The sequence below is a fragment of the Drosophila sulfurigaster genome, chromosome 3 (assembly GCF_023558435.1).
Source record: "Drosophila sulfurigaster albostrigata strain 15112-1811.04 chromosome 3, ASM2355843v2, whole genome shotgun sequence".
Classification (NCBI taxonomy): Eukaryota; Metazoa; Arthropoda; class Insecta; order Diptera; family Drosophilidae; genus Drosophila; species Drosophila sulfurigaster.
Window position 1 is genome coordinate 34,240,195 of NC_084883.1, and position 20,382 is coordinate 34,260,576.

Genomic DNA, 20,382 nt, shown 5'->3' on the forward strand with positions numbered 1-20,382 from the left:
TATCTGTATCTGTCACGCACGTCTTAAGATACATTTGCAAGTCAAACAGAGTGAGCACGATTAAGATGGAGATTGAGAAGAGATAAAGATTAAGAGCATAATGGTCCATTTGCTGTAAAGTAATAATAAATACATTTCTGTACTTCTAATTCATGTGCTTTGATTTGTTTATCTAGAATAAAACGAAAAATTTACGTTTTGTATTTTATTTATTTTTCATACGAACTTAGATTTCACTTATATTAGAGTTTTAAGTTTTAAGAGGCAAACAACTTTTGCTGCCACTCGAAATGACACTTAAATATTTGAAAATATTTTACTGCATTCCTGTAACTTGTTTTTTTTTTCGGACTATTATTAAGATGTTCTGAAATGTTTACAACTACGAGAATATTAATAAGCTTAGTTTACGTTCAAAAATACAAATAGCACACGTACATAAATATTCAAATGGCAACATTAAATCGTTTGTAGTGTATCTTAGTTTTCATATTTCTTGTTTGGTTTTATTGTTGTAAGTACTCTTAAGTTGTAGAGGGACATTTAAACTGGCTTCGAACATTGGTTTTGTATTGGATATTTTAATGTGGTTCTTTGTTTGTTTCTTTATTTAAATTAGTAATTAATTTTATTCGAATATTATCGTTAGCAATATGCAATACTATTTAAATGCTTACACATTATAAACAAAGTTAATGAATAGTTGAGTTTTTGTTTTTCTATTTTTATGTATAAATGTTTGTGTGTTATTTGGTTGTGAATTCCCTTCCTTTCTAATACAATAATCACATTGGAATTTAATTCGTTAATGTGATGCATTTAATTACAATATTCTTTGTTTTTGGTTATTCTGTTTTGCTTCCAGTGGAATTATATTTATATTTCTGCTGGAATTTTTGAATTCTCATTGACTTGTGTTTATTTTGTTTTGTTTCTTTTCGGGAAATTGAGTGTGCTGTCAAAGTCTTTCTTTGGTTTAAATCTTTGGCCAAACTTCCTTTCGCAATACTCTAAGATTATATCTTTGGCTTCATTCACCTATTCGTTATACACATGAAGAGTGGGGGAGGGAAAGGAGAAACAGATGCAGACACCGACACACAGACACAACACACACTCATATACATATCAATAAATATCAAATGCCATACTTATAACAAGCATTCCGATGGCCTCATCAGCTCAGTTTCAAAGTCCAGTTGGACCTCCACTCGCATCTCTCATCTCCTCGCTATAAACACAACCGTCTCGAGCGGCACCCCAGGAGCAGCAGCCAGGTCTTATAAATCCGTGTGCAGCACAGGAGGCTTACAGTTGTTGGCTGCTGTTGCTGCTGTTGCCTCGGCATTGACGACAATGAGGGCAGCGGCGGCGGTTGCGGCATTCGGTGTCGCCACTTGAGTGGGGCAGGGGCAAGTGGCAAGTGTTGTTGGCTGTATCGAGGTAATGACATCGGTGCCAGCCGTTGTTGTTGTCGTTGTGGTTGTGGTCATTGGGGCATTGTTATTTCGACCACCAGCCAGTGTCTTCTTCTTGTTGTTCTTGCCATTGCCATTGTTGCCATTAGCATTGTTGGGTCCAATTAGTCGCTCCGATTGCCGTCCCTTGCCGAACTTCGGGAAGAAACTGTTCTCCAGCTGCAGCTGGGCATTGACATCGTTGCGAGCGGCACAAGTGCACGCCTTCATGAAGCTCTTCTTGAAGTTGTCGCTGAGAAAGGCATAGAGTATCGGATTCATGGCCGAATTGGAGTACGCCAAACAGCCGCAGGCGAGAAACACAACAACCTGCAGCTTGGAGGCGCAACTGTGCGTCGAGTTAATCAACGCCACCTGCAGCACCCAATGTGGCAGCCAGCACAATATGTACACCGTGATCACAGTGAGCACTAACTTCGTAACCTTGCGATGCGAACGCTTCTTCTCCTTGCTCTTGTGCTTCGGTCCCACTGTGTGCAGCTTACGTATAACCAGACAGTAGAACGTCAGGATGAAGATCAGCGGCGTGGCAAAGCCGAGTATCAAGGAATACAATATGAATGCCGAATCGGACTGCATGTTGAACAACTCCGGCCACTCAATGTTGCACGACATGTGACCGGGCTTCGTCTCCACGGAGTTGGCAAAGAGTATCACGGGCAGCATCAGCAGCACCGACGTCATCCAAGCCACCGCAGAGACCAGCTTTGAGACAAACGGTGTGCGATAGCGTGGCGATGAAATTGGATGACAGACGGCAATATAACGATCAGCAGACATGATCAGCAGAAAGATCGATGAAGTGAACTGTGTCACCGAAGTGCTCACTAAGTAAGCCTTGCACATATAAGTGCCAAATGCCCAGTTGCCCGCATGCATGGTGTAGATCACAAAGGGAATGCCAATCAGAAAGCATTCATCGGCAATCGCCAGATTGAGTATATAGATATTTGTGACCGTCTGCATCTTGGAGAAGCGCAACACCACATAGATGACGAGCGTGTTGCCAAACAGTCCGACAATGCAGACGAGCGCATAGAGTATCATGGTGACCAGCAGTACACCAAAGTTCCAATCATCGGCGCAATCCCCACGCGACCCATTGTAGGGTCCGCTGCCATTGGGCAGCTCACCGCCAAAGCCCACGGGTAGCGTGCCATTAAACTCGGGCGGAAATACGAAGCCAACTCCATTGTTGTAGTTGTTGTTGTTGTTGCTGTCGGCAGTCGAGAGATTCGCATTCATGTGCTTATAGTACTCGGAGTGCTCCAATATTGAGCTGCTGCTGCTGCTGTTGGATTTGCTGCTCGGCTGCATTGCAATTTCTGTTGCTGTCGCATTTGTTGGCGTCGCTGCTGGCGTCGCTGTCAACTGCTCTGTGGGCGTTATTAAGCTCGTTAGTGTCAGGGCTGTCAGCACAAATAACAGGATGCCACAGCCGCCATGGACATGGTCCATGTGGCAGTTGCGGTTAGCGGCACCATTTGGTTTCGAGTAGCCTTTCATGTTTGTTGTGCGGCTTGTTGTTGCTCCTACTACTGCTGCTCCTGTTCGTTGTTCTTCTCGCTGTTGCTTCCCTCTGCTTTACTCTCTCTCTCTCTCCCAGTTGTTGTTGTTGCTATTGCTGTCGCTATGCTCGCTCGCTTGACTAATTTTCAATCCCGGGCAACGCCCATCAGTTCAGCTGCCTTCTGTTCAAATTCAAATATTTTGATATGCTTTCCATACTTGATGCGTGGGCCCGTTGATGATGACACAGCTGCCTGCCGCCATCACATAATTCCAGCCTCTAAAATTATATAAAAGCAGACGAAATAGGAAAAAAGGACATTATTATTATGATTATTACCATGTAACCGCATAATGCTTAGTACTTATTCTATTACACAACTGCGTTAGTTTAGCCTCGCCCTCTCTCTCTCTCTCTCTCTCTCTCTCTCTGAGCCTTAGCCGAAAATTGTTATTCAATATTCAGTGGATTTTCCACTGAGATTTATATGGCCAGCGAGCTCATTCTAGCTTTTAAAATTGCCTCTGGGCATCGTTTATTATAAGCTCATATTTACTTTTATGCTAGAATAGTTGTTGAAAATTGTGATTTTCAATTTATTATGCAGCTTTCAAAACATTATTTCAGCAATCGATTCAGCTTGGTTTTGAATTTAATAACGAGTATTTAAAGCTACGGAAAATATTCTTTTACGCTGTAGAAATATTTAAGGCACCTTTTAGAATTTTTACTTCATTTCAATACAACATAAATATTTCCACCAAATACTTTCGAGTACAGTTTTCTATCACTTTTTCTGCATTATTTCTTAACTTAAGCACAAAAGAGCATTATTTACTGCAACTCTTGATAGTTTCCATCTTTGCCATCAATGCCACTGTAAACGCACCCAATAAGCAGACTTGCTAGAAAACAATGCAATCAACTTGTAGTATATATGAGTTGATATTATATTTAGTTTGAAGCGAATAAATTGCTGCTTGTTTTCCGGCAGTAAATAAATAGGATTTTCATTGTTGAAACTACAAATTGAAAAATGTCTAAGCTTTTTGTTGCAAGGGAAACAAAAGTTGGCAATCATGTTTACACATTATTCTACGAGCGACAGCAATGTAAATATAAAATAATTAAAGCTCTTAAATTAAAATGATCATTGAAGCAGTTTATGAGAGTGAAATATAATAATATATAATTTTAGTATAATCTCTTATTAGGACTTACTTTAATTTAACAATATTTTTAAAGAATATTATCTTGAAATTTTTTAAAAAACCTTTTTGACCAATTCGATTTTTTTCCAAATTTTACAAAAATTATGACCAAGGTAAACGTGGGATTGGAAAGCAGGCAATAAACTAAAGGACAGATATAATGACTTAATTCGGAGCTGACCTGGTTATCCCAATATAAAGTACCGCAAAGGAGTACCTGCGAACCTTTTAGAAAACAGATGGTCACTAAAGACAACCCAAATTTATTACCTGCATGAGCAAAATCGCACTCTCTTCTCGGAGAGGATCAAGAATTGAAGTATAAATAGGTGGTTGCACAACATTCTAAATTCAGTCTTTGACGTGATTACACAACGAGCGCAATGGATGAAGTTTGTAGTATTTGCAAGAGCTATTCGGCCGACTTAGTAAATGTTTTCAAAGAGCAACCGTCTCTGCAAAATATAATTAGACAGTGCTTCAACTTTAAGGCAGAAAATAAAAACTGGTTGCAAAATATGTGCATAAATTGCATTTCAGATGTCCGAGCTGCCCATCGATTTAAAAGAAACTTCGAGAAGAATGTGGAGAAAAAGGGAAAAGATATTGACGACATTATTAATAGCCTTGCCACAGAAGATTGGGATCTAATCACAAGTATTGTAAAGCAAGAGAGAAGAGATCTTTTGTGCGAAGATCAGAGCGTACAAGAGAGTGCAGAAAAAAGCAAAACTAACGTAAAATCGAAAGAGTGCGAACCAAGCGTTAGTGCGAAGAACATCGCAACCCAATGCACATCAAATATAAGTGCGATTGTGAGTGAACCCACAGTCTGTGCTATGAAAATAGCACCCCAAAAAACAACTAATACAAGTGCGAATGAGAACCAACCAAATCATGCGAAGAAGATCATACTCAAAAGCCAACTAAATATGAGTATGAAGGATAGCGAAATAAATGTCACTGGAAAGAATTTCGTACCCCAAACAACAACAAATATAAGTGCGAAGGAGAGCGAATCAAATATTAATGTGAGGATGATCACACCCAAAAACCAAATAAATATGCGTATGAAGGAGAGCGAACCAAATGTGAGTCACAATAACATCGCACCACATATCACAACAAATATAAGTGCGGAAAAAAGCCAACCAAATGTTGGTGTGAAGAAGATCGCACCCAAAATTTCGAAGGAGAGCGAACCAAATGCAAGTGCGAAGAAAATCTCACCCCCAAGTAAAGCAAATGTAAATGGAAAGAAGAGCGAATCAAATGTCTGTACGAAAAAGGTCGTACCCCACAGCACATCAAATACAATCACGAAGGAGATGGAACCAAATGTCAGTTCGAAGAAGGTTGCACCCAAAGGCCAAGCAAATATAACTTCGAAGGAGAACGAACCAAATCTCAATCTGAAGAAGAACGCACCCAAAAGCACAACACATATAAGTGCAAATGATATCGAACCAAATGTTGGTGTGGAAAAGATCGCACCTAAAATCCAAACAAATATGAGTACAAAGGATAGCAAAGCAAATGCGAAAATCTTGCCCCAAAGCGCAACAAATATGAGTGCAGAGGAAAACGAACCAAATATTGGTGCGGAAAAGATCGCACCCAAAAGCCAAACAAATGTGAGTACGAAAGAGATCGAACCAAATGTAAGTGCGAAGAAAATCTCACTCCCAAGTAAAAAAAATGTAAGCGCTAAGAAGAGGGAATCAAAAGTCTGTACGAAAAAGATCGCACCACACAGCACATCAAATACAGGCTCGATGGAGATGGAACCAAATGTCTGTTCGAAGAAGGTTGCACCCAAAAGTCAAGCAAATTTGAGTACGAAGGAGAGCGAACCAAATATCAGTGTGAAGAAGATCTCACCCCAAACCAAAAAAGGTATAAGCGCAAAGGAGAGCGAACTAAATGTCAGTGAGAAGAACATCGCACCACAAATCACAACAAATATAAGTGGGAAGGAGAGCGAACCAAATATGTGTGCCAAAAAGTTAGCTCCCGAAAGCACAACAAATACAAGTGGGAAGGAGTGCGAACCAAATTTTGGTGCAGAAAAGATCACCCCTAAAATTCAAACAAATGAGAGCCCGAGGGATAGCGAACCAAATATCAGCGCGAAGAAGATCTTGCCCCAAAGCGCAACCAATATAAGTGCGGAGAAAAACGAACCAAATATTGGTGCGAAGTTGATCGAGCTCCAAAGCACGTCAGATATAGGCGTAGAGAAGAACGCACCAAAGGTCACTGCGAAGAAGATCGTACCCAATAGCAAATCAAATATAAATACGAAAAAGCGTAAATCACAAAGCAAACAAAAAGCAACAGTAAATGAGAGAGAATCAAAAACCGAAGCAAACGGAACCCCCAAAGAAAGCAAACCAAATGTAGGTGCGAAGATCTCACCCCAAAGCATTGCAAATATGAGTGCAGTATATGAGAGAGGATCAAAAACCGAAGCAAACGGAACCCCCAAAGAAAGTAAACCAAATGTAAGTGCGAAGATCTCACCCCAAAGCATTGCAAATATGAGTGCGAAGGAGAGCGAACCGAATATTGGAACGAAGGAGATCGCATCCCAAGGCACAGCAAATATAAATACGAATCAGATTAAATCACAAACCAAAGATAAAACCGTAATGAATGATAGCGAACCCAAAGTAAACGAAAGCACCAAAGAAAGCGAACCAAATTTGAGCACGACAAAGGTGAAAGAGACCGAAACTGCAGCACAAACGAAAGACAGCAAATCTCAAAGCAAATCAAGCCTGAAAAGAGCGAATGACAGTGAAATTGCACCTGAAGCCAAGAAGAAGAAAAAGAATCCACAAACTGCACTTGAACGAGTCAGCAATGATCTCATTATGCCAAGTCTCAGAAAGTTAAACGCAGAGGCATCGACATCGCATAAATGTAAAATTTGTAAAGATGCCTTCAATAGCAAACGTGAACTGACTAAGCACATAAGTAACCACAATATTAATGAACAACGACTTAAATGTCCATATTGCTTAAAGTATTTTATATATGACAAAAGCTTTCAGAATCATCTACGTGTTCACTCAGGAGAACTTCAACTTCAGTGTGCATATTGCCCTTTGAAATTTACCAGACATTACGATCTGCTGCGTCACACGCTAAAACATAATTTTGCAACCGTTGAAAATCAAAATAATTAATTCATTTAGTTTAGTTTAGAAAATTGTTTTGTTAATTAAATAATAATTGTAAGAATAATATGATCAACGAAACTTGTCTTAAAATTATAATAAATTGAAATTAAAATTAAGCTTGTTTGTACTTCAAAATAAAATGATTGAAACCAAAACCAAAATCTTTCAACTTTATTAAGATTGTAAACTCTGTAGACAAGTAATAGTTTTCAGGACATTGACTTATTTGCCACGCGCCAGGGTCACAAGAGTTTGTAGGTCAAGGCACAAAATTCTGCCCCCATAGAGGCAAGAGAAAAGAGGAGGAGGTGCAGAGTATTCCACGCTGAGTGAGTTAAGCTCTAATGAATTAATTGTTGTAATCCCCGGTTAGATAAACAACATGAGTTGCCAGAAATTATATATTGTGCTTTATAGAGAATGTGGCCTTTTTGGCATAACTGGGTCGACAGCTGCGATTAATGGCATTTTGGGACAAGAGCAATGAGAAATGGAAAGTGAAATAATGGCACGGGAAGCTGCCCTCAATTAGTCCCGTTCTAATCACTAGCTGTGCAATTACTGGATGGTTAAAGCCGCATCATAACTGCCGCACACAAAGCACTGTCAGCCACTGTTGGGTTGGCTATCTACCTAGCTTGATTAGCCGGACAGATAATCAAGACCGGGGTGATAGCGAAGCACAAACCTAAAAGGCCTGACCATGACACAGCCAGTTGTCAGTTGCCAGTTGCCAGTTATCAGAGTACGGAGTGGTGGCCAGTAAACAGGGTTAGCAATCAATTGCTACACATGTTGCCATTGACGGGGCCATGCCACAAAGGCCATAAAACGCTTCACTGACGTCTAAGCCAAGTCAAATGAAAGGGACAACACAGAAGATGCAAGAGAGACAGAGAGAGAGTGAGTGAGAGAGAGAGAAACAACAAGGCCACATGGTTATTAGAGAGGCTGAGAGAAGGTAATGACTACATATTGACCAGCATGTGTGTTGTCAGACCTCTAATTGTAATGTGTGCATGTATGCGTGAGACTCCGTGTGTGTCCATGTGAACGTGTGTGTGTGTGTGGGTAAGCACACACCTTAATAAGTCGTTAGCTGTTTGACTTGCAATTGAAGTCCTGCACACCTCTTGCTTGGTCTCCTGCTTACAAATCTTGCTACTCTCCTACATTAATATTTGGCTACTTTTGAGGCAAGCTTTCAATTCGAGTTGAATTTGAATACAGGAGCTTTATAATTCATTCATAATTTTAATAAGTATCATTAACTGCATATGCTGCTCTAGATTAACCTTATGGGGAGTGAATAAAGTTTTGAATAACATGACTATATTGTTGGAATTGTGAATAGAATATCAATATTGATAGATACTTTTGTGTAAAGTATAAATAAAAGACAAGAATTTCACTCATTGCTTTAGAAAATAATATTTAATCAAAGCCGAATAACAATTAAAGTATTAAACAATAAGATGGACCATACAATAGCTTAAGAATCTTGAGACTCTATAAAATTGTATTTAATCTAAGCTCAATATTGATCGAAACTACGTCGCATAATCTCAAAATCAAACAAATAAATAAATAAAGACAAAAACTTCCAGAATGCCAATTAAGTGTGCAGGAATTTGAGTTTAAAGCTTGCATTGATTTAATACTTTATTCATATCAAACATGTGCATCTAGTAGTCGACTGATTGTCTGCTGTGATTCATCGTGATTTGGTTTCATAATAAGTTTTTGCACACACACTCTGTTTAATTAAAATTTAGTTTTAGTTTTGAGTTTTGCCTTTGCTTTTGATTTTAGTTAGTTTGTTTGTTTGTGTGTTGGGCAGAGCAATGCCCTAAGCGGCTTATGTCAACTAATTTAATTGGTAAACTGACAAAAGTCACTTCCAGTTCAACAGCAGAAGCGCTGAGTCCCCAATGGGCGTTTAGACTGTCGTAATGCCAAATGGGATTTGCCTGCTATCAGCATACATCATATATTTCCATTTCCCACTCTTCTCTCTCGCTCCCTTGGGACTGATTTGAACAATAATTATATTGATTTACTTGCTAATCTGCTGTTGTAATGTTTAACTTTTGCAATTTAACTGGTAAATTGTGCAAGGAATACGTCGGCATAAGGTCGCATTATTCAATGAGTTAATCTCAGCATAATTATGACATGGTCGTTTTGAAGCGTGTTCCGCATGTTCACACTCTGTGCAACATATTGTGGCATTTGAATAATTTCCCTTTGTTTATGCAACATAAAACATTCTGCGCAGCGTTGCGTTACAGAGACCAAAAAACAACATGCAAATGAAAATGAATATTAAAATCCCCTCAACAAAAAAATACAAAAAAAAAGCACACAGAAACCCAAAAGTAAATATGCCTCGAGTGCTGCGCCTTGCGGATGAATCCTGCTCCTGTGATGGGAACCTTGAGACGAGTTTCGAGAGCGTTAGAGTATTCTCTTGGCTGGCTCTTTAAACTCAACACGCGCGTGCTCCTGTGGCAAAAGCTCGTCTCTCGTTTTCGCTCTCTAGTTGGCCTCGCCAAGGCCTTTGTCTAGACACTGATTCCAGTTGCGGCTCTGTGGCCCAAATTAATTTATTGTTTAAATGCTGGATGGGAGGCGTGACTCTGTCTATGTCTATGACTGTGTGTGTGTGTGTGTGTTCTGGGCGTGACACGTCGTTGACGCTAACATTAAGCGCTGTTGAAAGCGCGCGTGGCTCATCATCTTTAATGGATATTCATAGAGAGATAACTTAAAGTGAACTCTGAGCTCTGAGCAGTCGACCCGCGTATACGCCCCTCGTTGACGCCTCCACAATATATATAGCGATTCGATACTGTTGTTGCCTTTGCACTGTGGCCGTTGTCTGTGGCTGCGAGTGTCATAAATCAAATTATATAGATAAAAAAGTGCGCTCACCTCTGCAACCATCGAGAGACACGCGCCAGAAAGCAGAAAAATAAAAATTCAGACCAAAAAGCCAACTTTTAAACGGTGTGCAACAAATTTTGTTCTCTGTTATCGTGTGAAATGGTTTTCTTAATTCTCTGCCAAATTGTTGGTGGGATTTTTAAAGTGATATGACACCATTTATATTTAATATTGCTATGAACAGTAGATTTACTCTTAAACCTTAGGCTTTCTTGCCCTTTACCAGTTTTGTCAAAGTCTCTTTATAAATCTTTTTGAATTATGTATAACTAGATAAGTTATTAAATTCTTTAAATATAGTTGTGATGGTTTACAATATGAACAACAATTATCGGTAAAAAGCTGAAACTACAATTATTTAAATTAAGCCCTTTGATAAATTAGTAAACCCTCGTATTATATTGTAATTATTCAAGTACACAGTCGGAAAACAAAAATAAAACGTAAAAGATAGATTCTTAATTAAAACACTCTTAAGTGTGACCAAATTATTGATAATAAAAAATACTCTGTTGTATAATGTTACTTGTTCAACAGAAAGTGTCAATGTTAGGCGTTTTCAAAGAGAAAAAAAATCTATTTGAACATTATGCTAAGACAAATTAAGAAAAATATTTTCATAAAATGAAATTGGCAACTTCACTTGCCTTGTAGTTAGTGTATTTGATGTAGTCGAACTTTAAAATCGCGCTCATTTTTTGTCGCTCCAAATTATACACAAGTGAATTCGTTTTTATTCTTGTTTTTATTTTGTATTTTTATTTTGTAAAGTTTTTTTTTTGTCGCTGAAAATGTTTTACCGTCACCTTCGCGGTCGTCGTTCACCTGTGATAACAGAAAATTGCGGAGTGAGACATTCACAAGAAGCGCCAAAGGGAGCGAAATAAATATACGTACGAGTATACACGTACTTTTGGTAGTAAGTGTATGTATGTTTGTTGTATGGAATATTTAAAGTAAACAAAGCGCTTTTTTGTGAATGTAAGCGCAGAACTTGATATGGATATGGATAAATGTATGGTATATAGTATAGTGTGTGTGGCCCAGTGAAAAATGCAAAAGTCTCGAGGGCGGCCTGTAGCATTTGCCAGGCCATCTTAGTGATTGTTTGTTGTTGCTTGTGCACATTTTACATAAGAATAATACATCTCATTTGTTGGACTCATGCATGAGTCCTTGGGCTGGGCAATTATGCCACTTTGTTCTGGTTCATCTTGTGTTTCAAATTTGTGCAAAATAATTTTTAGCGAGCATAGCTGATGGGGCATTTAAAACAGTTTAAAGGGGCGTTGAGATAAATTTTCTTTGTGTTTTTTTTTTGTGTGTGTGAAGATATTCTTTTTGTTCTTTTTTGCTTTGGGGACCAGCTCTCGAAAAGCAGCTAAAAATTCCAAGAAGTATATGAGTTATAATGTTTTAGGCCATAAAACGACGGCACTCGCTCTTGGGGCCATAAAAGATGTCCCCTACAAGAAAAAGAAGCGGGGGAAGTAAATGGACTTTGGCTTGGCTAAGTAGGAGATTGATACTGTATCTTTTTTTTTTTGCTGCCGAGATTTGCATAACAAAGCATGAGGGATCGGGACGTCGTATTTATGCGCGCCTGACAGCATCAAAATTGGATAATGGAAATTGGATTCTAGGCTAAACGAAAGCGACAACAATCGCTAAGAACTCCAGACATAAAGTAAAAGGAAACTTTCAAAGCTCAAGCACTCTGTGTGTGTGGCACTTGACTTGATTACCACACACAAGGACACACACAGTCGACACGTGTGGCATGTGGCATGTGGCTGGGCACAACATAAACACAAACACCTGTTGAGATTCAACAGCTAGAGCTGGAGACAACCACCGGGCCATGTGTTGTTCTGTCGCTTGTTCGTTCGTTGGTTCTTTCCGATGGCGTCTTATTAATATTAATGAGCATATGAGCTGGGCAAATGCCAAACGCTGACATCCAGGCTGCCAACGTCATTACAACGTGCGAAAATAAATATTTAATTATTTATAAATCATGACCTGACCATGAAGACAGTCCATGTCTCTGCACTCTTCTCTCCCTTCGCAGTGGCATCTCAATTGTCCGCATGGTCGCATATTTTAGCGTGGATCAATTATGGATGATGGACTGAAAATACATAAATTATACAATGCCGAACACATTTTTGGGCGAATGTTGGCATCGAATCGAAAATATAATTGCTGGAATACCGGAAAATGCTCAGCTTACGACGGTTATTAATTGACAAATCACAAATTCATCGGAAAACAGAATGCAAAGCTGGGAAAAATGATGGCAAAAAGCGTAGGTGTAAAGAGTGGGTCACAAGCTTGAGAGAACACGACTGCAAAATACCCTGTGTGACAAATTTCATTTCTAGATAACATACAATATTACTCTATCAAATAAGATATTCTATAACTTCTCAAAATATATTATGCAAGTTCTAATGACTACATTAGTTTACTATAAAATGGTGTTTCAAAGAAATTATATAAAATAAAGTCAGCTGTACTTTCACGACATCAAATCTCAAATACCTCGTACTGTGGCCGTAACTCACGTTTAAAAAGTTATTGCACCCTTTTTTGCGTGGGCAAATGGGACTCAAATGAAATGAAATGTGTGCGCGAATGCAAATGCTTGAAGAGTGATAAAGTTGATGGCCTTCGCATCGACTTACTGCTCAAAATACGACTCTACGTCGCTGGGCAGTAAAATATATATGTTCGTATATCTGACTTATATTTATTGTTATGGCTGAAAGGACATCTTTGGCAAGTGCCAACTGGCCAGAGGGGCAGTAACTTCATCTTGCACATAAAAAAAAAACAGAATATATTGTATATGGCAGCAGATGATGGCGCGATAAATGGACGTTGTCCACATAAATCGCATCACTACACGAGCTGAAGGCCAAAAGTATCGTAAAAGCCACGCAAAAATGGCGCTGAAAAAGTATTTTGAACTAGAAATGGAAAATGTAGTCAGTCGGCTGTCAGATATGCAGATCATTGAAATTGTGACATGGAAACATTGTAACTTTTTCGAACATTGCGAAACGTGCCTAACTGCGGCTCAACTAACTTGGCCAATTTACGAGCTCCGATTGCCACATGAAGCATAAGTGAAACATGAACTATGAATGCCAATAAAATTGATAGGCTTGTCTCTCTCATAAACATCGGCAATGAAACCATCCGCCGTGCAAAGAACATCTTAAGTCCGGCTTAGAAATCAATATGCCAGTTTTTATGTGTTTCCTGTCGCCGCTCTTGATGACTTTATCGTTGCTACTTATTAGTTTTTTCTTGCGGTACGATATACTTAATATAATTTCCTTAGTTATACATGGTCGTTTTATTTATGCTCTTGTCCCACGCTCAACTCGTTGACAAATAACTTTCGTCTTGAATTTCTTTTGGCGACGAAGTTTATTCTATTTTCGCGTCGCGCTGAAACTTGCAACTTTTCAATTAGTCAGACGACTGAGCAATTAAATTTACTCAGACTACGCTTTTTGCTGCTTTCATTTAGCATTTTTGTTTTTCAGGTTCATGCTTCGCCAAGAATTCCCATCTTCCTTTCTGCTTGCCAACTTCCCCAGACATTTATCTTACTCGAATATCCTCTCCTCTCCCTGTACTTGTTACAACCCAGGGCATGTTGCCTTGTCCGGCCTGGGCCGATGACTCGCCATACGGTTATTTGTTCTTGCCACGCTGTGGCAATAAAAAGTAAAACCTTGCAACAACGTCGTGTGCCAAGAGGCGAGCTCAACGACAAACTTGTCGTAATTCACTTTGAAGGCAAGTTTTGCCATCGATAAATTTTCTACGAGCCAAACACTTGTTGCATTTGCCTCGTATACGGCCTGGACTTTTGATGGGCGGCGTGGAGTTTGGGCTTGGGAGCTGGGGAAGGCAGTTGACTGGACGCAACTTTGTCCCAAAGCAAAGTGTCAATGTAAATCACTCGCCATTCACATCGATGAACAGTTTCACAAGTCCCAGACTTTAACTTCTTTGCCAATAAAGGATCAGCGGATTGTGTTTGAAGATATACGAAATGTTTCATCAAATCGAATTTCTTTTGTTTATCGCTCAACAAATTTTTTTGTTGATTCAAGCAAATGTGTACGACACATCGATAAATATTTTCACAAGTTCAACGACTTTTCTAAACAAAAAAATTGCGAGCAATTAAAGAAAAATATTAGCACAAGTTCTCAGACTGAGATGACATAGAAAATCAGTCAAAATTAGCGAAATTAAAAATCGGAAAATGAAAAAAAAATTTTTATTGAATTTTGGATGACTAATTAAACACATTCAATTATAATTTCTAATGATTTTGTATGCCTGATATTTGAAAGAATTCTAAAATTAAGATCAAAGTGAGTTTCTTTTTTTTATACCCGGCATTTTTTATATTTAATGGTATATTTTGAATGAAGTCGCACATAAATATACAACATAATGCCTTAAGTATTATTATGTTTTCGTTTAGTACATACTGTAATACTACAATACCCGTAGGCATATTTTGTATTCTATGGTATATTTTGAACGACATATTTTTATATTTTCGCTTAGTATATACTACATAAGTATTACAATACTATTTTAATTTCTTACTAGTCCATATAGTATATTTAAATTAAGTCAAAATCCAAGGTACTTTCCCAAACTTAAAGCTCACTTTAGCACTAAATTTTATGCAGTCGTTGTTTGGCCACAATTAAGGCTCATTTCCCTAGGAACCGCATGACAGGCATCACGTCCATGACATGGCAGCTTTTGCCACAACAGACGCATTGAGTGACGTTCTAAAAACAAACCCACCGTAAAATGCTCGCCTCTAAACATAATTGAAATATCGATGGTTGCCGCTAAGTGAATGGCTTTCAATGTTGGCCTTTTTAGGCAAAAACAGGTTACCCAAAAACTGCTACAATATTCACCCAATGAAGCTGAGAGTAACTCTCAGATAGTCAAGTTAAAGCCAGAAATTTGATTTTTTCCATTTAGAGGGGACATGCGAGTGTATTGCTTTTCATGCAGATGGCAATTTTGTAATGAAACTTCCACAAAACTGCACTCCACATGGCCAGACAAGAGTGAACTGCAAGATACGTTTGGACTGTCGATGCCTGACTGACTCTTGATGAACTGAGGATGACTGTGGGCAAAAGGTTTATTTGTACACCGAATTGTGCAATTTGCTGAATTGCAATTGCTCTCGATTCTGTCTTTAAATAATGGTAATTCAAGTTAAGTTGAGAAGATATTGATATTTGACCTAAATTATAAAATTACCTTTAAGAAAAAGCGTTTTAATTTACGTGCTTAGCCAAAGCACTTAGCCAATCCTTTTTAACCACCTTTTTTTGGGTTTGAAATTTCAATTAAAATCCGCTGGGTTCGACTGAAAATTGAAGGGTTTCCATTTTCTTCGTCAGTCGTTTGGTAATGTCAATAGCCAACTTTCGAGGGCCGCAATGGAAAATTGTTAATCAAATACACACAACAAAACAAAAGCAAAAAAAAGAAAAGAGCAGCAGTTGCTGAAGTGTGGCTAAAGATTCGAACAAAAAGAGCAAAACAAAAAGCGAAGAAGAAGGTAAATGGAAATGAGCTGCTCTCGTTTGAATTGCAAACTTTACCGCCATCCTCGAAACTAGTTGGCAGGCCCGAGCCGGGCTTCACGCCAAGTTGGCCAGCCAGCCTCATCGAACGTTGCTACAGTGCTGCCTTCAAGTGGGTGGATAGCGAGCATTGTGCGCATAAATTAGTTTTTTAGTTTCGTCGATTTTCCGTTCTTGCCATGAATTACCTTTATATGTATTGACGATGAAGAAGAAGAAGAGAGATGCTTGCTTGTTTTTTATTTTGTTGCCGTCCTGTCAAGTTTTATTAAAAAGTTTCTTGTTATACGCAGCTTTGAGCTCATTATTTGCCTTTTCGCATGGTAAACTTTTTTATGCTGTTGTGAAATATATTGCAAAATTCTATATGTTGATGGAGATCAATAACTAACATATTATGAGGCGATTGACGGAATGTCTTTTTGCCAAAAATGCTAGAAACTTTATATTGAAAATAATGCAATAATAGTTTTTGGCTAAAACTAAACATGTGTACACATAAGTGGGTGACTGTGTGTATGTGTGTGTGTGTGTGTTGCTGATAACAATGTCGATTTAATTACATTTTATTGACTTTGCCGCTACCAGGCGAATGCCGCCTATCGGGGTTTTTGGGGGCCATCGACGGCACGTCATCATTATAGCTTTTATCAGACATTAGGCCACATTATGTCCTCATCCACACACACACACACACACATACTGTGATACAGAATGTGTGATTGTGCGCTGTTGTAATTTAATTACTTTGTCAAACAGTGGAAAGAGTAATCATTCAGTTTGCACCGATTTGATAATTATGCAAAACGCATAAACTATCAACTGACACAGAATATAGAGTTACGATGATTGTAGTTAACAGCTTTTTTTTTATATTTTATTCTCAATGAGTCTGTGAACACTTGTAATTATTGTTGTAGAGTATTTCGCTGCGCACATTTTGTGAAATATGAATTTCGTTGTATGTAGTTGATGTTGGAAATTTGCTGTTGTGGGTGATAAGCACGCCATTGCGCACACAACCAAAGCCAAGTTCACACACACACACATACAGACACCCATTGAGGGGCAGACAATGGGCCACAGCTACAGCCACAAATACAAATACAAACACATTATGTAATTACATTTAATTATCTGCATTGAGTTTGCGGCAGGGTTGTGTGTCTGGCAAACCCCAGGCAACAACTTCTCCATTTCTCTAATTTACTATTTTACTATTTAACTCATCGTGTTGAGTTCTTCCCTTTACTCTCTGTTCCTCATACTCTAGATCTGTTTATTAATTTAACTGCTATTTCATGTTTCAATGCCCTTTTGTGGCTTCGCTCTCTTTAATACTTTGCTTTGGCTGCCCCGAAAAGTATGCAGCACTTTTTATTTGACAGCTGGCAACGGAAACGGAAGGGGCATTTGTTTTTTGTTTTTTTTAGAATGCTTTCTCATCCCTTGCTTCAGCACTTTTGACAAATTTCCCCATATGTAAACTGTCAAAATTTTCACGTCATAGGGGATATGAGTTTCCTGGCAGAGAACACACAAATGCATTGAATCAACGTCTTGGCACACAGCGAACAACGCAACCTTTGAGCTTCCTCACAATGAAAACTGTGTGTGGCCTTGAGCTGGCTGCCTTGTGCTTTAGCTTATTTCGTAAGCGTTTTTTATATTTTTGCTTCACTTTACTACACACTTCACATATAATAATCGAATATCATAATTTAGTGGCATACTTAATGTTTTTATTTGAATTTAAAGCTCATGGAATTGGAAACTATAAAGGTCGTGTAACATTAAAGTAATATTCACATGCTATCAGAAATATTTATATGATTGGTTTTACAGCGCAATTATTTATCTGAATAATAGTCTTTAAACCTCATTAATCTGGGAACAATAAAAGTAGTTTTTAGTGTAACATTTAAATAATACTAGTATGCTATGAAAGATATTTAAATGATATGCTTTATCGTCCAATTTATTGCTCCGAAAAATACATAGTTTTTAGGCGCAATTAAGAGACCCATTTTATTTCCAATCGAATTTAAAGCTCATGAAAATGGGAACTATAAAGATAATTTTTTAGTACAACATTAACGAAATTATAATGTGTTTTCAAAGATTTTTAAATGAATCGCTTTATAGATAAAAATGATGATGATTCAATTAACCGACTTTAAGCTAAATGAATACAAAAATGTTATAAAAATCAAAGCTGCAGTAAATAAAAATAATACACTTTGAACAACATTATATTCATTCTTGATTCTTGATTTTTATTTTAGTTAATTTCATTTTGTTAATTTTCATTGGTTTAACCAATTTCAGGTTTTAAATAGAAAATAAAGAAACTCAACCTTAATTTGATTTTTGTTTTTAAATTTAAATTGTATTTAAATTTCCCCTTTTCCCAATATTTAGTAACATTTTTGCTACGGAGACTGATAGAAAACTCATTTTCTTATTTGTTTCATAAATATCAAAATCTATTCATAAACTGTCAGACGCTATAAATAGAACTGTTTTCTTCATCTTCTTGTCATAACAACCAAATTAGCTTAAAAGGGTTCTATATCCTGTTTACTGTGCAATTAAAAACGAATTCGCAAAAAGTATGAATAAATCGAGTTTATTTGCAGACGCACACAATTGGCATAGAATTACAAAGGCAAACAAAGATCCTTGAAGAAGAACAGAGAGTGCTTAAGGTTTTTGTGTCCTGTAAGTTTTGTTCCCCCGTTTCTCCGCCTTATAAGCCATATAAATTTCCGGCAGTTTCGTTTTACCGCTTCGCATAAATTTGACACTTTTTTTATATTTATTTTTTTGTTATAAGTTTAGTGTGTGTGTTTTTTACGCACTCTCTGCAGTTGTGAGTTCATGTTAAAGCTGATTTATTGTATTGTGGATATAATAAATATTTACCTCGAACTTTCCTTCACTTTCCACACTCCAATCCTGCCGTCTGTCTGACTGTTGTTTGTTCTTTGTTTGTCGTTGCTGGGAATCTAACAAGATATTCGTTTTGTTGTCGTTTATAAATATTTCAGATTTTTATGTTTTACTTTTGTCATGAGCCCCGGGCAGCAAAAAACACACACAGTTGTTGCTTCGAATTTAAAATATTGTTTCTTAAATCAAATAATGATGACGATGATGTGCCTGTTTTTTTTCCTCTTTTTATTCAAGTGAATTGTGAGCATTAGCATTTATCTTGTTGTCACTCGACAGTTTCGGGGAATTTCACTTGCCTTAGTAAATTTTCCCCACAATTTCCACATCATTTGATCTTCTATTATTTATTTATTTGTTATGAATGCGCGCACACATCAAAAATCATAATTTTTCCACTGATTGTTATTCGTTGGCGTTTCTGTTTTCGGTATTCAAATAAGAACTTTACGCGTCTGTTCTTCACTCTGTTTTCTTGGTGTGTTGGAGTAACGCAAGTTTTTTGCCAAGCGTTGGCTTTCGTGCACACGTGCGCCTCGCTTTGTTGACAGGCAACAACTGAAGCCGCTAAAGAAGCCGCTGGCATATTAACATCATCTGCGTGTGCACGCGCTGCTGCTGCTGCTGCTGTTGCTGTTGCTGTTTCTCTGTTAATGATGATAATGTTAATGATGATGCTCTGCCAGGCCCACGCCAAACAGCTGTTCGGCACGCGAGAGCGAGACGGTTGCGTTGTCTGTCGGCTCTCTGTTACGAAACCGAAGCAGCAACGCGTTGCTCCTTTCGGAGTCGGCTTCCAGCGCTGTTAACACGCTCTTAACAGTGGCTGTTAGCAGTTGTTGTTGTTGCTCTTGTTGCTGGGCATGTGGGTGGCCGGCGTCTGTTAGTGTTATGCATGTTGAAAGTGCTTTTGTCTATGGTATGTTTGAACGTGCGTACTATATTTATTATTTAATATTATTGTAATTGTTTTTTAAATGCCAAATCGAGCCATTAGCAATTAGCAATTGCTTTGTGTGGATACGGTGTGTGTCTGTCTGATGTTGGCCGCAGTTTTTGCTTTTATGTCGGCTGCGCATTTGTTTATAAACAAATTATGCGCTCTTGTTCACGTTCTTTGCGTTGTTTCGCGTGCTTTGTTTGCTTTTTTGTTTATGGGTGCATCTTCTGCGAATAGAAAAAGAAAAGCAATCAAAAGCAATTATTGATAATAAATCAGCCATCGATTTATGAATGTGTCAATGGATTCTTAAATACATTTGTGACGTCAAAACGCAATGCTCTTTGCCTTTATCCATTGCCCACAGGTGTGTGGGTGTGTCTATATCTCTCTCTGTATGTGTGTGTGTGCTGTCTATGTAAATAAATAATTAGCCATAAGCCAATTTGGTGGCGTATGCTTAATATTATTATTGGCAAATGCAATGATGAGTGGCTCTCGTAATTTGA

The 20,382-nt window shown here is 38.1% G+C and overlaps 1 protein-coding gene and 1 long non-coding RNA gene across 4 annotated transcripts; one reads left to right on the forward strand and one right to left on the reverse strand.

Moving 5' to 3' along the window:
- Positions 1-226: 226 nt before the first annotated feature.
- Positions 227-19,503, reverse strand: LOC133842646 (somatostatin receptor type 5). The gene is made up of 2 exons (XM_062275839.1): positions 18,907-19,503; positions 227-3,267 (listed from the first exon to the last, which is right to left on the reverse strand). The coding sequence occupies exon 2, from the start codon at positions 2,982-2,984 to the stop codon at positions 1,281-1,283; it is 1,704 nt and encodes a 567-aa protein (XP_062131823.1). The 5' UTR covers positions 2,985-3,267; positions 18,907-19,503; the 3' UTR covers positions 227-1,280.
- LOC133842647 (uncharacterized) lies at positions 10,906-15,655 on the forward strand. 3 transcript variants are annotated; one of them, XR_009894417.1, is made up of 3 exons: positions 10,906-11,255; positions 13,888-14,730; positions 15,094-15,655. It is a non-coding gene; the product is annotated as an uncharacterized LOC133842647 (long non-coding RNA). The 3 variants fall into 3 exon arrangements; XR_009894418.1 differs by lacking the exons at positions 13,888-14,730; positions 15,094-15,655 and adding exons at positions 11,751-12,314; positions 12,402-12,785; XR_009894416.1 differs by lacking the exons at positions 13,888-14,730; positions 15,094-15,655 and adding an exon at positions 11,751-12,785.
- Positions 19,504-20,382: the final 879 nt, after the last annotated feature.